At 35.1% G+C, this 17,594-nt stretch overlaps 1 protein-coding gene across 2 annotated transcripts; it reads left to right on the forward strand.

Annotated features, from left to right (window-relative positions):
• Nucleotides 1-2,818: 2,818 nt before the first annotated feature.
• On the forward strand, nucleotides 2,819-13,433 carry LOC146164251 (aldo-keto reductase family 1 member B1-like). 2 transcript variants are annotated; one of them, XM_083383069.1, is made up of 8 exons: nucleotides 2,819-3,018; nucleotides 7,503-7,670; nucleotides 7,793-7,909; nucleotides 7,984-8,061; nucleotides 8,150-8,373; nucleotides 11,269-11,434; nucleotides 12,430-12,512; nucleotides 12,772-13,433. In XM_083383069.1, exons 1-8 carry the CDS (start codon nucleotides 2,950-2,952, stop codon nucleotides 12,815-12,817), a joined length of 951 nt encoding a protein of 316 aa, XP_083239195.1. In that variant the 5' UTR covers nucleotides 2,819-2,949; the 3' UTR covers nucleotides 12,818-13,433. The 2 variants fall into 2 exon arrangements, with proteins under 2 accessions (XP_083239195.1, XP_083239196.1); XM_083383070.1 differs by lacking the exon at nucleotides 2,819-3,018 and adding an exon at nucleotides 6,350-7,162.
• The last annotated feature ends 4,161 nt before the right edge of the window (nucleotides 13,434-17,594 follow it).

Here is a 17,594-nt window from a genome sequence, read left to right on the forward strand (position 1 = left end):
TGGTTAAGGCAATGCTAGGCGGCCGTAGATATTCCAGCAAAATTACCCTTAAATAATGGACTCTGTAAAGAAAGGCTAATTCACTAAGCACTCATAGTTACGTTTTAGGAATAGAATAAGGCTACTCCAAGACTCGACCAGGGTTTCTGTGCTGCCACCTAGTGACAAGTATTTTATAATATAAGGTACGCTAAGAGTTCCGCTAAGCGTCGCACCATGTATATAGGGTTTTTTTGCTCTCGCTGTACAGAAGAGGGTTGGCTCTTTCTGACGGGGTGTTCATCATTAGGGTAGACCCAGCACAACGGCAACTACACAATTTTAAAGTGGTAGGATTCTAGACCAGCGCCCAAAGTTATGCTAAAGTCCAAGTATGAAATTACAATACGATTTATAGCCTTAGTTAGTGGAAATATTTATTTCAAAATTTTGTGTAGAACATACCGTTCTTGAAAATGAACATACACCTGTATGACGGTTCTCACAATCACGATAAAACAAAGAGCATAACTATAAAAATCGGCAGCCGATTGCCTAATTGCATTTAGTTATTTTTTAGTGCTACTGCAGCGCTCCCAAAAGTGTTAAAACAAGAACAGTTTTGTTGTACACAACTAACAACGTAGAAAACGAAGAAAAAAGGCAATAGTACGCTTCAGTGTGGTAACTCTAGTATGGCGTTGTTTAGGTTACCCTCGAGCTGTTGTACGACAGCAATCATGCTGGAGGGGAACTGCATGCATAGAGTCGCTACGAAACTTAGAAATATAATGCACATCTTAAGCAATAATTAACCCAGAACACTGGATCGCTACCAGCCATATAGATAGTTGTTCATTGTGTGTCTACTAATCTAAAAGTAAACACTGAGCGGGTCACAGCAAACAGTTCAGGTTGGGCAAACTTTGCCATCCAGGAGTTCATATTAATTCACATGAGACGTGGCTACACCGGTCGTAAGTAACACGTGTGATGTCACTGTGAGGTATCAGATCGTAGCCCATGGAATTTACCTTGTAAAGCGAAGAAAGCATTTAATGATATTATAGGTGTTATATGATATCTACCGCTACGCAATATAGTTAGTATAAATATATATTAGTCAGTACATAGATATGTATTCAGTTGAAGCCACGTCGTCCAACATTGTTGCGTAAGTTAAGGGTTACAAGTTTCTTTAGTGAATCTGTGAGAGTTTATAATTATATTATACACACCTCCATTGCTCATTGGTATGATTTTTCACATAGCACATTTCTCACAGAGATAATCACTATAACATAGGCCTGCCTCTTTTAGGAGGATTGGTCCTCTTTTCTCAAGAAAAGTTAAAGGTCCTCCGAGAACGCTCAAAAGTGCTCAAATGTCCTCGTTTTTTTGCATTTCGAGTTAGTTGCTTATACTTTCAACAAGACTTTTAGGCGAGATATTGTATTTATTTCCAAAAAAATTCTGTAGCCATGAAACATGCTAAATTGCTTGTTTAAAAACGTTTCCAACAAATTGCCCTACCAGTCCTACCTTCTTGATTGTTATTGCAAACATTACGCCAGAAAAATTGCAACCGGACCTCACATGAAAAAAGGGTCCATTAATAAAGCAAAGGTGTGTGATTATTCACTTTAAAACGTAGGATTATAAATCGTCGCTTTTAACTTTCTTCGTAGCCGCCAACAGTAAACCATCGCGCTCGCAACAAATAGATTAATAATATTCGCTCGAATCTGCCAGCAACACCAAATTTCCTATCGAAAGTTAATCCGAGAATCCCAAACAACCAAATTAAACATCTTTAAAATCAGCTAAAACATCATTAAACTCTAACGTAACAATTCTACTTTCGTTTTACTTTCCGGCAAAAAATTGTACCCTTTTCGGTTGCTAAAAATATGGTAGCCCTACTATAACACAAAATTTAACATTTTACTAAACAACATAGTCTGTACTTCGTGTGGTTTTGTAGTAAAATACTTTACTTGGAAGCTGCTTAGGTCAAATTGTCATGATAATTAACGAAAGTAAGAAAAATTTGAAATACTTGCCTCGGCGACAATTTTTTTAAATCGCTACTATATATACCTAAATTTATGACGACCGGAAAAAGTCGCCCGATTAGCGAAATAATAACTTTTACGGAGCTAATTTGGAGCGAAAAAAAAATCCTCATTGACACGTTTTTCTAATCATTATACATTACATGTTTATTCTAATCAATACTTCGCATTCCCATGTGCTGGAAAAAAATATGACCACATTAAAGAGCCTATTTACTCAGACAAATGTTTCAACAGTTTGCCTGCATTCATCCATGTGACACTTAATGCTCTACTTTTTTTCAAATATTTTTACGAACTGCAGCCAAGATTGATTTATACAATTTGAAACAAGGCGATAATATTGAGGACAAAAATCCAAAAGTAATTGGTATTCTATGGGTTTCGGCTGTATGAATAGTCTCCCTTTACTCTGGTATAAATGTTAAAAAACATTGCTGTATCTTTTAGACGCGCTTATCCCCTTGCAGTTGAGTTGGTTAAAAACATTATAGGCTATTTCGAAGTATGACTTTTGGCCAATGAAAGTAACATATGTTTAAAAAGGTATAAATTTTAAAAGAAGGTAAAAAAGACAGATAAAATTTCCTTTACTGAGCATTTGTTGTTTCTTAAGGCCGCCGCGACAAAATTTCAGTTTTAAACCGGTCCGCAGTGTAAAAAAGGTTGCCGACCCCTGATATACAGTATGTAGAAATAGTAAGATTATAAACTCCTCTTATCTATGAAATATAATCGGTTGTCGGTATTCGCCAAAAATGATATCGATTAATCTCTGCGTCATATTTCCAACACTTAGTTTGGCATAACAAATGTATTTCTTTCAGGACCCAAGTTTAGTTTGTTAAAGATAAGTCTGCGTTGTTATCAAGCTTATCATATCTGATATATTAAAATGGCTGTTCCAAATGTTAGGTTGAATTCTGGACTTAACATGCCAATGATTGGTCTAGGAACATGGAAGGTAAGGTGACTGACGGCTATGTTCATTGTAAAATATTGTCGGAAATTTAAAACGAAACATATCTAAGGAAGATTCCACACCTGGGATAATATTTGTTCGTCATATATAAAGTTTATATCAGCGAATCGAACCAAACTTAAACTGAAGTTTTATGAAACTGGTGGATTATTTTAAGCATACCTGCACCTTTGAAATTATTTAACCTAAACATGCTCCGGCGTGGCGCCACGCCTTATATTTTGATAATTATATAGTTCAAATTGGACAAGGTTTATTTGGATGTCAGTATAAAAAAGTGCACGCAGGATAACTTAGCATTAGTTAACCAAATTTTTATCATGCTAGTTACTCAAGGAATAAATATAAGGCAATAATACTACTTGTGAAGATAAGCTTAAATAGGATATACAGGTCGCAAAATCAAGAAAACCACTGCTATCATACAAAAAGTGTAGAGGCATAATAGGTAACTAGGGTGTTTCAATTCTTTTAACTTTGGGAAGTGTTAGGTTCCCAAATATATTGACAACATGAACAAAATTCCCTTGGAAAAAACAAAAATATTTATTTGGTATGCGTAAGGCGCTCAAAGTTTGTCAGACAAACACACAAAAATCGGAAAATCCTCCATTGTGAAGCGAATAATCGCACACGTGACGGACTGGTGTTGGTATTAATAGCTTATGAACTATCCTTATTAGGACTTAAAACAAGCTATATAGGCCTTGAATAAAGGCCTTGAAAACACCTTTTTGGATTGCATTTATTTAGAAAGTTATGCACATGAGTTAGGCACCAGGCCATGTCATCCCACAATATATATTTTTTTGCAAACTTTAACGATTTAACTGCAAAAAATACTTTAGCTTAAAGTCTCTGTGCATATACCATTGCATGTTTTCTGTCTAATAAAAAAATTTTATCAAAAGCATAGAAAATAATTTAATTGCATTTTTTGTCAAGTTTGATAAACGACAAAAGTCCCCGAATAATTTATATTATTTTTGTTATGTGACAACAGGCTAAACAGCGGTAGGACTAAGATTTTTTGGCGTTGGCTCGAATATACCCTTTGAAACGGTTGTTCTTAACCATTTATGCTTCGTGGCCCCCTTTGATAGGCTCTCAACCCTCCTGCCCCCCTGCTTATTAAAATACCTATCATTGTAATTACGTGTTTTTACTTATTTTAATTTTTCACGTTAATAACAACGAATAAATGCACTTGATCTTGCCAAAGCATTTTTGAATGCGGCTCTGTTGAGCCAGGTGAATGTTATTACATTCTTTGAGATGATTTATGGAATTTCGTTTAATTAATGAATTACTACTATTACTTTACATGCATAACCTAGCTAAATATTGGCCTAAAATTTTCCTTGAGTAACCCTACAGCAGTGGTTCTTAAACTTGGCCCATTTTCGTTAAACAAAAACTCCGTGGCTCAATACATTTTTATGAAAAAAATATATTAAATAGGTTTAGAACAAAAAACAGCCGAAAATATTTCAAAGCATATTATTTATTCAACCTTGCATTAGTGAGAAACTTGCTGGCCGAGAGTAGAAACGAAACCGAACCGGAACCTTATGAACCGGTTTTGGGTCATTTTTTTCGAACCGTAACTCAGGGGTCGGCAACTTACGGCCCGCGGGCCGGCCAATGTAATTCATCCGGCCCGCGGCCTCTTTGGACAAACTATAGACTTTTTGACTATTTTAACTACGCAAGTGCGTAAAATTTTTTCAACTTTGTCTTTTCAACAAGAATAGCGCTTCTTTACCGTTGCGCCGTGAAAGACTGTCAAGTGCGTCGCGGACGAACGGAAAACTTATTAAAAAATATTGGGCATATATTTTTAATTTTTTTTGTATTTTATTTTTTTGGCAATGTAATAAAAACTTAATTTTTTTTTCGAAATTTTTTGGAAATGCCAGTATAGCAAAAAAAAATAGCAACAAAAAAATAGCCAAAAAAATGGCAAAAAAAAAATCGCGCTCGCTTCGATCGCCAGGTGGACACAAAAAGGTTAATAAACACTGAAGTAGATTAATTATTATAGTTATCGCGCTTCCTCAAAGTAGTTTTATTACACTTTTTATTAGTAGTATATGGATGACGACGTGTGAACTTGAATTTTAAACCAAACAAACGCTTTTTTCGCGCTTTGCGCCAACTCTTTACTGCCTCCTTAAATGTAATTAAACACGTTTTTAAGGGCAAAAAAAAGATCCGAGGCCCGCCTGAATCACAGTTCAATAACGCAATTCTTAGTTAACATTTTGTGCGGCCCGCAGAGACCTTTCTGGGTTTGGTTCGGCCCGTGACTAGAATAAGGTTGCCGACGCCTGCCGTAACCGAACCTGAACCGTCCGGGATTACTTGCTTGAATATCATGCAATGCGAACAATGGCTGCTACAACTTAAGGTTTTACGTTTGTGAATGATTCACTGTTGATATATGTCCAAGATGTTTCACAGTCACGCAGATAATTGCGATAATTTATACGCCATCCGATTAAATCGATATACATATCACAAAATTTCGTTCCGTTTTAGCTGGTTGGGTTAGCGCCTATTGACTAAAAAACCACCCCAAAAATGATCTGGCGCCGGAAATACGTATTTGTGAGGGCCGACCATCGCTTTCGCTAAATTGTAATGGTGTTGCCATTGCAACACTGGCTGTATCCTTAAAAGGTTTATTTTAAACGTGTATATTGACGATTTATTCTAGACACAATACGGAACATTGCCAAATCGTTTACATGCTAAGTTGCTACACGTAATTTTTAAATAATCCGTTATAAAGCGAGATATGAGCACACTGACACGATGTGGGTCAAATGGCCACCCGAGAACGATTTGGCACCGGTAAATTACTTTTTACGGGATTTTCTTTTGTTGGACGCAGTGTGGTATATACCGGGATTACGTATTTGCTTGAATTTCGCGCAATTCGAACAATTGTTGCTACGACGTTCCTTTTTTAGTGATGTCCGATCGATACATGTCACGGGTTTCCGTTACGCAAAATATGTGAGACGTGCTTACCCAAAGTTGTGGGTTTAGTTGTTCATTTAAACAAAACACTCAACTGTTACAACGTAAGTCGTAATGTACAATAGTGATGAAGAGCCCACAGCATGATGTATTTACTTTTAATAAAAAAACACGTAATATGAAATTTATTTTACCAAACGTGTAGCTCCACGTAGCGCCACGATTAGAGAAATTAAAATGTTTTACCACTTCACACACTATTTTCGCGCTATTTATCACTCTAGCCAGTATACAGAATGTTACGATATCCATAACAATACTATGCCTATTTAGTAACACCGGCAATAACACGCGCCTCAAGTGACTCAGGGTACAACATAATATGTAATAGTTATTAAGAGGCCAAGCAGCGCATTTTCCAATATGAAGGGTCTAATATTGTTGCTGGTTTCACAAGGGCCGCATCCTACTTTAATTGTGAGAAAGTATTTACTCGACCCATTTTATACACAATACGGAGCATTACATTCGGTTACATGTTAAGTTACACAATCAAATATACTTACACAAAAATGGTATACATAATATGCGATGGTGATTAACGATCAATAGCGTGATGGCTTCATACAAGTTTAGCCACGCAAAATCGGGCCATTGCACGATTGCTCGTAATATACCGCGCTTATTGCAAAAGGCTTTATATTATTGTTACAAGTAATTTAATAAGTTGCTGTTTTTTTAATACGTCACGCAACTTAGATTAAATGACTAAAAAATTCAAAGTATTCTCTACATTTATTGACCACATTTTTAGATTTAACGCGACTTATATTGATCCGAACCGGAACTTTGTGAACCGGTTTTCAAATAACGACGGTCGAACCGGCGCTAAACCGGAACTTTTAAATTGCTCGAAACCGATACCGGAACTGAACCGGGTTCCGAAAATATCCTTGAATCCGAACCGAACCGGAACCGGAAAAGTCTTTCTTGCTGCTAAACAAAAATTTACATTCCATTTACATTCCTTCGCAATTCCTCCCCAAGCCATTATTCCTGCAAAATTAAGTATTTTTACACAAACGAAACTAAGGAACATATGTCCTACTGGTTGAGAACCGCTGCTTTACAACAAGATCAGGTGAGTAACGATACTATCATTTGACATATCGACTCCGATCAATGTTGACAGGTATCGACCAACAGACAGTTTGACAAACAAGTTAAAAACATGTTAACTACTTCATGAAACTCGGACTAATTACAGTTAAGATGGTTTATAATTCTTCTATATGTTGACGAGCTAACAATTTTTGGTTTTGCGTGAACCGAACCAGGACTTATTCATCCGATTTTGAAACAACTTGGGTCATACTAAAACTAAAGTCATACTTTTAAATTGCTCGTCTTTGAAGACGCAATACACCTGAACCAGTAAAGCCAAACGTTTGGTCTTATTTTAACCGTTACATTGAATTTAGTCCAAACCTGGTGAAGTACGAGCGGCTGTGGAATGTGCAATTGATGCCGGGTATCGTCACATAGATTGTGCGGCTGCTTACCAAAATGAAGCTGAAGTGGGTGAAGCAATTACAAGCAAGCTTAAAAAAGGCGAAGTTAAACGGGAAGATCTATTCATAACAAGCAAAGTAAGAATAGAAATATACCTGCTTGCCTGCCTGCATGGTCTTATTTATTTATATTTTATATGTTGTCTAGTCGTATTTTAAGAATTGTTGTACGTTATTTCCTTCATTACATTTGTTGTAAGCTATGGAATGTTCATCACGACCCAAAAGATGTCAAACCAGCTTTAGAAGCATCACTTAACAAACTTGGTTTGGATTATCTTGACCTCTACCTTGTTCACTGGCCAATGGGCTATGTTGTACGTATGCTGTTTTATTTCTCATTGGTGATATGTTAAATTTGTTGAATTTTTTTATTTATTTTATATGAAAGAACAATGGTAACATGTTTCCAAAAGACGATAATGGAAAATTTCTGATAACGGAAACTGACTACGTTAGTACGTGGAAGGTGGGCAATATCTGCATTATTTTATTAACATGTCCATGAATGTCATTGCATTACTAAACGTCATGATGTACATATTTTTGTTTGTTAGGCAATGGAGGAGGTGCACAAAGAAGGGTTAGCAAAAACCATTGGCATTTCGAATTTTAATGAATTTCAAATAAAGAGAATTTTAAAAGAAGGAAGTATAGTTCCAGCAAATAATCAGATTGAAATACATCCTTATTTGGTTCAAGAAGACATGGTGAAGTTTTGCTTAAGCAATGGTATCTCTGTCACTGCATACAGCCCACTTGGTTCAGCAGATCGACCATGGTATGATATATTGAAAACTTAATATTAAGTAACTGCACAGAGAATACACTTTTGGTACAACATAATTTGATCATTAGTTTTAGTAAAAATGAAATTGGAATTTTCCAAAAACATTTATATTAGCAAGTATGTTCGATAAAACAGAAAAAGCGTAGTTGGGCATTTATGTTATTTATTTTAAATAAAAATGTCGCAAAAAGAAAAAAAAATACGCTAGGATTGACTGTTGATTACTTTTTAATATATTAGGAATATATCGTCACTGGACATTGCTGCAAATGGCATTTAACGCATTTACAAGTGTCTATACAACATGTCCGGTTTATCACAAAAGCCGCGTTTACTTATAACCGTGTGGAAACGTTTCACATTTTTGATCGCATTGTGAAGCGTGTGCCACCAGGGGCAAATCGTGAGGGAAAACGGTTCCATTCACCCTTAAAATAAAATTTTTGGCAGTCTAAATAGTGTTAAGGCATTTTTTGCTTTGAGCGTAATCTTTAACGGCTTTGTAATATGGCTTTGAATTCTAAGTATCGCCTCTCTGCCCTAAAGTTTGCGAAGATAGCGCCTTGTTTGAAGTTCTTTATCACTTTATCCATGACAAAGTGATGTCACGTTATGACGTAACGTTGTTACGCCATCTTTAAAAAATATTTCCTTGCGAAAACTTTTTTCCGGCGAAGGTTTAGTAACATGGCGATATTAATCGGTTTCAAACACCATATATCACAAACCGTGCTTTTATTATGATTGAAAAAATAAACTAAAGAGTAACCAGCGTCGCTTATACGAATAGGCCATATCGTACTACCGACGAATGTAGTTAAAGCAGTGATTCTCAACCATTTATGGCTTACAGCACATAAAAATTCTGAAATACCTATATGCGCCGTGGCACCCCGGTTGAGAACCATTGTATAATATGGGCTACTATAATAAGTTCCGTGCAAATCTTTTTTGCATTTTTCTACAGTTACAACAGCCAAAAAATGTAATAGAATTAAAACTACCGCATTTAGGTTGCCCAATTAGATGACAATTAGAATTTTAAAGTTCTTAAAACCTAAATAGCAAAATATAATTTAAACTAGAATAATGTTCAATTAAGTCACCATTAACTTTGATAAACCGTATTTCTTCCTTTTATAATGTAAAAGCAAAACATCTTAACATGGGTAAAAAAGCTTTACAAATAACTCACATGAAAAGACTTTACAAATACGTCTTTTATTGCAAACAACATTTTGTCAATAATGTTATTTTGTTCATATATAAGCTATTGCTGCCAGGCATAATATCAAGTTTGTAGAGCTCTTCTGGCAAATGTAATTTTTATTCGAAAAACGTCGAAAACGTCGGAATAAAAATTACATTTGCCAGAAGAGCTCTACAAACTTGATATTATTTTGTTATCTCTTTCTTGAGATTGATGACAATTTGAAGCCTTCTAGGTATGGAATCAGGAGTGGATCACAAAGTAGGTTAAATCCAGGGTTACCCAGAGTTTTGTTTTAGATCCTGCTACAGATTTTTAATATTAAAGGATTACCATTCTGCGCTTTTTTCTAAGATTTGTGCTTATTAAGTGTCTTAGAAAGTAGTAATGTTCTTGTTCTTAAAAAACGTAGAAATATTTTATTATTAGGAATGTTTTTTGTCAATTCGTACTCTTTGAATTGAGGATTAATATTTGTTGTTCTTTTTCTTCCTTTCAATATGCAAATGAAAAATGTGGTAGTTCGAATTTTTGAACTCAAAATTTTGCTCAAAGAAATACTTAAAACTTACAATAAATAATTACATGCGGTAAACTACTAAACGTCATTACAGAAAAGCGTATATTTTGGTCTCGGAAGTTGTAACCGCGTTGATATTGCTTGGTCCTAAAAAAAAATTGGTTTTGAAGAAATTTCAGGCATTTTCAAGCGGATTAAGGTCTGGCAAATTACGAGGCCCACTAAAACCTTGCTATTAAATTTCAAAATGGAGAGGTGTTTCCTACAATACAGAGTACAATACAATGACAAAATTGCAAAGAGATTATAGATTGGCGCAAAGCGCGAAAAACAACTTCAACTCTATATATTTGACAAAAATTGCATTTATGGAGATCTGTTTATCTACGCTTGGCTGGTATAACGACAGTTGGACACAATACAAATGTGCAATTAAAATGCTTTCTGTAAGCAATCCTAATTTTTATCGTTCATCTAGTTTAATTTGGCAAAATTTGTAACATGAGCAAAGCCCTTTTGCTCTGGATGTTGTCTCTACGCTTCTAAACTCATTGTTTTCCTTTAAGCTTGGTTTTCATGTGTAGACATTTAATTCTACGTGAGATTAAAAAAACATACAAAGCATGGATGATAAAAAACGATTAGGCAAAGTAATTTACAGTAAAACATGTATTAGCGTACTTCACAATGGTCTATGCGGATTTGATTTGTTTACTGGATTTTACCTACAAGCATTATAAAAAAATGGAACTGCGAAATACTCATAAGTGTGGTGGCTCAAATTCTTGGTCTTTGTGTTATCTTTATGATATTTGTCTTCTATTGACTTTCTATAGTTACGTTTTATTAAGATAAAGACCATGCAGGCCCTACATCAGTGGTTTTCAACCAGGGTTCCGCGGAACCTTAGGGTTCCGCTAGTACAGTCCAGGAGTTCCGCAGATTGTAAATTGTTTAGCTAATTGAGGTGTGTTTATTACACTGGGGTTCCTCGAGCCAGTGGACTTATTGCACTGGGGTTCCTCGAGCCATTGGAATGTTTCCATAGGGTTCCACTCCTTCAAAAAGGTTGAAAAGCATTGCCCTACATTGTCAGATTAATCATCAGAAAACTGCCATTCAACTATAACGCATGCTGTATTGCGTTTATTTTCAGGGCAAAAAAAGATGAACCTGTTTTGTTGGAAGACCCCAAGTTAAAAAAGATTGCTAATCGCCTCAATAAAACTCCGGCACAAATACTCCTGCGTTACCAAATACAGAGAGGAATTATTGTCATTCCGAAAAGTGTCACTCCTTCGAGAATCAAAAGCAACTTTCAGGTTGGTTGATGGTTTTGTCGTAAAAGTTTTTTTGTAATAGTTATCATTTAAATTTAAATTGTGAGTTGAACAACGGCATTTTCTTTGATTTAAAAAATATTTGGTGTAGCGTTAACTATTTTAAATGTTAAGAGCAATCGAGAAACGAGTCCTGGGCTATAAATGCCTATAAAAATATTTTCTTATTAAAAAGTTAAGCCAAGGCATCTACGTTCGTGACACGGTTTCGTGGTTACGCTCATACACATTTTTTAGTTCGCTTTACAGTTTAAACACGTTTGATAGTTGTAAATAAAACTACGATGGTATTATCCATTAACAAAGGCCTCTGCGAGTAAAATTCAAGTCGCAAAAAACAAAGGACGTAAAATAATCCAACTATGTCATGATGGAAATCAATGTCAAAATACAAACAGAACTTTATTGAAGCTCGAAAAAGTTTGCAGCCTAACTTGAACACAAATTAGTGGATAAATCAACTAAGTTCTTCCAAGTGCAGAGAATACTGTATGTAACAAGTTTTGTTGATTGCAAAAGTTGTTTTTATAAAGCAAATAACCACGACCTTTGTATTTTATTTGATATTGCCTACCTAAGTTTAGCTTTGTACCGATGTTTCATGACCAGAAATAACGGATTTTATCGACTGTGATAAAAAAAATGTTTAAGCGTAAAAATATTTTTTATAGATGTTCGATCAAATATAAAAAGCGAATTAAACTGCCGATTTTTTCTTTACTGGGTGTATTAAAACGTACACAGCCCAGTCGCGCCGGGAGAAAACGTTATATCTAAACGCTCGGTAAAAAAAATTGAACATCTTCTAAATTATTTTCAAGCGGTTTAAAGCTGTTTTGAATATAACTCGATAGAATAAAAATCGTATTATAGCGCTATATTCCTTTGGGTGAATACATTGACCCATCATTTATCTTTCAAAGTTTTCCGACGAAGAGTATCTGGTTAGGACTTAGGACTTATGTTTTTATTTTTAGATATTTGACTTCGAAATTACAGATGATGACATGAAGACAATCAACTCATTTGACCATAAATTCAGGGGATGTGGTTTGGAATGGTAAGCCGAATTGATTTGCAATATTTAGACTTGTTGATTGGTGAATGAATCAAAGTTCAATTATTATAGGCTCATGTCAGATTTAAAAATAAAATACAAAAACGTTTTTTATCGGCGCTATATAACTATTAATTTGAACTGATCTTTACTGTAATATTTCCATATTAGATCCTTATTGGTAAATATAGGCATAAAATCGAGCAAACGATTTTACAAGTTACTTCACATGTTTTTCATTTAATCGTTTTTTCTATTTCAGGGTTCAACACAAATTCCATCCATTTCAAGAAAATTATTGTGAATGATGCTTTTCAAAAGTGATGTTTGTAATTCGGCCTATTAATTTCCTAATGTTCTATTCGTAGCGTTAAATGTGACAAATTATTTGCAATATTTAACCCTGTAATTTAATTAATTTTTCGTTGCTTTATAATTTTTTTCTTGTTGATTCTGACTCTTAATTTTTGTGTTTCTGTCGAAAAATTAAGAAAAAATTAGGTTACAGCCTTAACCATAAAAATGTCAAAATATTTCGCACAAACGATGGTGGACTTATATACATTAGCCAGCAATATGCGGCTTAGGAGCAGTATGCGTTTTTTTAGTCTGGGTGCTTCAGCTTCGTGACTGAGAGACAAGCTCACAACGTGAATGAAATATGGTGTATTTGATAGTTGCAGAACATAGCATTGTTTTTCAACGAAGTTGAAAGCCAATTCCAGAAAATGCTTTAGTTGTGTTTCTCTTAGTTATTTCACGTATTTAATTTAAACATATACCATCGCTTAAATATAATAATCCTTTTGAAAAAAATGTGAATATCTACCAAATAAAAAATCATATTATTCTTTAGCATTATTTCGAGGAAATTTATGTTGTGGGCGTTAACCCAAAAATTATGGTTAAATAAAATACGTAAAATTTCGCACAAAAATCATGTTTTTTTGGCTTATTAAGGCTTTAATTTGCCGATGTGTTACTTGCGCTACAATGGCCATGTTGCCAAGCATTATAAATCGGTAGAAACACAAAACATGGCATTAACTAAATTAGGTTCACAAAATGGGAATCGGTATATTTCAGAGTTTAGAAAACGGACTGTATTTCGTTCATATTTTAAAGACGGAATACATTCGACCGAAGCGCAAAAAATATGTAAATATTAGGATAAGTTTGTAACTTTCGGTGGGGAGAGTGCCACAGTGCAGAGGACGCTTTTGGTCTGCAAAGATGCCAAAAAATCGCGTGGAACTTTCGAGAACAATAGAAGATATTCGCGTTAGGCGCGAAAACTATTTATCTTTTAGTATTTAAAACAGGCTAAAAATAGAGTTTGGCGTAGTTATGACTAGATCCGTACCTGGAAATAATGTTTACCATACAACCAAACGTGTAAAAACTCACCCTTGTTTTCGATTATCTTATGTATGTTAGTTAAAAATAAGCCACGGGCTGTGGGATATTACCACAAACTTTGCTCACTACAGTGGCAGGTATCGACCTGGTGGCTAAAGTGAGAAAATACCACCACATGCGCAAGAGTTATCAGCTGACAGGGAAGAAGACAATGTAATAATCAGAGCAACTGGTACAGACATTGCTCTCATACTCCTGTATCACTGCAACAGATTTAAATTAACGACACACTTAGGCTATTCTTTTATCTACAAAAAAACTTGAACCTGATACGTCTGCTGCAATTCCTGGCTTCCATGCATTCACCGGTTCATACTGCATCTGCATTTGTCAGAAAGGATAAAGCAAAACCCTTTAAGATGGTGTAGAAGAACCAAGAGTACCAGAAGGCAGTAAGTGACCTAGCAACACAAGACAATGTGTCTACAGGCATGGTTAAACATCTGGAAAAGTTCACTGCTTGCATATTTGGAGCGAAAGAATCAACTTGCACTGGCCTAAATAAGTTCAAAAACGAGAAGTTTGTGAAAACATATTAGCTTAAATGAGTAGGAGCAAATCTCTTATAGAGACTGAAATTTATCCATGCCAGTTTACCTCCATGAAAGACAGAACTTGTGACACACATTAACCGAGTAGCATTTGTGGCGCGGATTCGGGTTAGAGCCAACAACGCTACTCTACATTAGCAACCAGGCGAAAAGGATGGATGGGAGTTAGTAGATAGCTATAATACAATAAGTCACACTTGTTCACAGGAAATAGGCTCCCATACAGCCTGCTGCTTGATGATCCAGAAACAGATAATCTTGATCAAGAAGATGACGATGATGAAGATATTGAAGTTACTCAAAGTGACACTTCTGGGGATGATAAAACATCAGACGAAGACAATAAACTATTTGTAACTACAAGTTATTAGGAACCTCAGTGAATTAAAACAACTCATCTGATCAGATAAAAGATCAGATGAGAGAAAAGGACAATGAGTATCCTACCAGAAATTTAGAATTATCAGTTACCACTTTTCAAAACTCATCCACGTGGATAATTAATACCACAGTGGAAAGTTCTAGTGAAAAATAAACAATAACAGACAAAATAATACAAAAAAATATCAGAACTTTTTGAAAAAATAAAAGTATTTTTTCAATTTGATAAAGATATTAACCTTTAAGTAATACGCCTTATTTATAATAAGACCTTAAAAGTGTAAACACAAATGATTTTCTTTTGATTAATATATTTTGTTCATGTTTTTTATAATCGTACATTTACACAAACGTTATTTTAACAAATTAAGTTACAAAGGGATAACATGGATAATATTGACATTAGCATTCAATTGTTTTAAACAAGCTTAAGATTGTAAGATTTTTGACAACCTCCTCCATTGGCATTTCATTCCTCTTATTTTACCATGAGACGAAAATTATATAGTACCGGTAGGCCTACAACCGTTCTTAAAATTTTTTTTATAAAAAGAACAACATCCCAGTTTTAGGGGGAATCTAAATTCTTAAAAAATAAACAGCGCCATCTATCGATGTTTATGGTTAGGTACCTGTGCTACATTTGACCCGTATGTAAATGTATTTTGCACCAAAATATCAAACTTCTGGAGGATATAAATTTTCTCTAGACCCAGATTAATTAATTACTTGAAATGATATTTAAAACGGACATGGCGACCAAATAAAGGGTGTTCTTAAATGGGTTTCGCACCATATCCCGCACTTGAGAACGGCCATTTATTCACCACTGATATGTGCTGTAACATTTAAGATATGTTTGATCGATGTACATTTTAATAACACAATTCTTAGTTATCATTTTGTGCGGCCCGCAGAGACCTTTTTAAGTTTGGTTTTGGCCCGCGACTAGAAAAAGGTTGCCGACCCCTGCTCTAAACGAAGTAGTCAAACCTTTTGTACTCGACGTGCTATTTAAATCTCTGCTAGCTCCCTGGTTAAATGCCATTCATGTTAATTCTCGTTGGAACAATAAACAGAATGAAAAAGTTCAATAGGCATCTGACTACCACACAGCCCCAGATCCATGAAAACCTTAATCCGGCCCTGCCTGGCTTGATATAAGTCTCTGATGATGACACGAAAACGATCAACTAGATGCTGTCAACCTTGGACCACCCTGCTGTAAGATAATATGGTAAGTAACATCCTCAAGAGTTAAAAAAACTTAAAGATCGTCAGTCTTGAAAATTGTCAATCTTTGAGATTTGATGATATTTAATCTTAAGAAGGCCGCTTCACGTAAATATGTTCAGATATAGGCCTAACAGTTTATCAATAGCCAGTTCGGAAATGGTTGGGTACCCCTTTCTTTCTTTTTTTACGGCGCTTAGCTACACTATAACGATACAGTAGAAATACAATTTGCTTAACGCTGATATATTTTTAAATTCAAATCACCTACCCCAATGCCCACGCATATATACGACTTCTTTTTATAGACAAAGAGAACGTTTCCAAAATCTTCCCCCTTATATTTTTATTACTATTGTGATCCTTTCATTTAAAAAACAAAAAAGAAAGACGGCCAAAATGCAAAACAGAACCTATCAAGAAGCGACAGGTTGGGCTAAGGCGTTATGAAAAAGTTTTTCCGGAGTTGTAGCCTATTTGGAGAAAACGCATAAGTCTCGTTCCTACTTTTTTGTTGATTTTGGGGGCGAACAAATGTAAGTATTGTGCTTAATGCAACCTTATTTTGTCTTTCGAGATAGACTCTAAGTCATTTTTAGTTGTGAAGCGTTCAATTTAGGGTGGTTTAGGCTTGACAGGTTTAGGTACATTTGTGAGTGAACGCATTTCGTTTTCCGTCTTTTGTATAGGTATTAAACAAATTTAAAAAGTCTTGTTGATTTTTCATTTTTGGTTTTCCATTTCAAGACTGTAAATCGATTTTTAACCGCATGTCGTTTATCTAAATTAAGAAAATGTTTAGTTTTTGATGCGCCCTGCTTATTGCCTAATGCGCCCGGTTTCTAAATAAAGACTTTTTGTTTGGTATTTTGTTAGTTGATTCAGTTTGCTTTTACATTGTGTTAATTTTATCGCAAGCCCCGGGTCAGCAGGCTGTTGGCGCGACTTACAGACTATACTTCAGCGCTTATGTTTTTCTCTTCAGTTAATTCTGGCGAGTAGTGTTCTATTTTTTAATCTAGCACTAAGTTTTAGCGAAGCGCCGCGTAGGACAGCTTTAAGAGCATTCCACCTAACGTAGAGATTAACATGATTTTCAGGGTTGGTTATAATGTAATCGTTGATTTATTTTATTAAGTCTATATTGTTTGTATTAAGTTAAGCTACCAAACACGTTTTCAAACATGCTTTAACAGGACGCATAACATATAATGACAAACTACACACAATCTAGTATAGGCTAGGTTTTTACTTGGCTTTTAAGACATGCTTCGCCACGTATTGGATCATCTGTCTCAAAACAAATATTCCACCACATCGTTTAATATTTCATATAATGAATAACTGTTTTAAAAGTTTAGTAGTTTAGAGTCACATTTGCCCCAAACCAGGTAATTCATACGGGAAGTAGGTAGCGAGCATTTTTTCGTGGCCTGTTGCAATACTAACCGGTACGCCTTTTTCCTGATATTGCCCCTTCACCGTCATATTGTCAAAGCAA

This window comes from Ascidiella aspersa, chromosome 2 (assembly GCF_963924565.1).
Source record: "Ascidiella aspersa chromosome 2, kaAscAspe10.2, whole genome shotgun sequence".
Lineage (NCBI taxonomy): Eukaryota > Metazoa > Chordata > Ascidiacea > Phlebobranchia > Ascidiidae > Ascidiella > Ascidiella aspersa.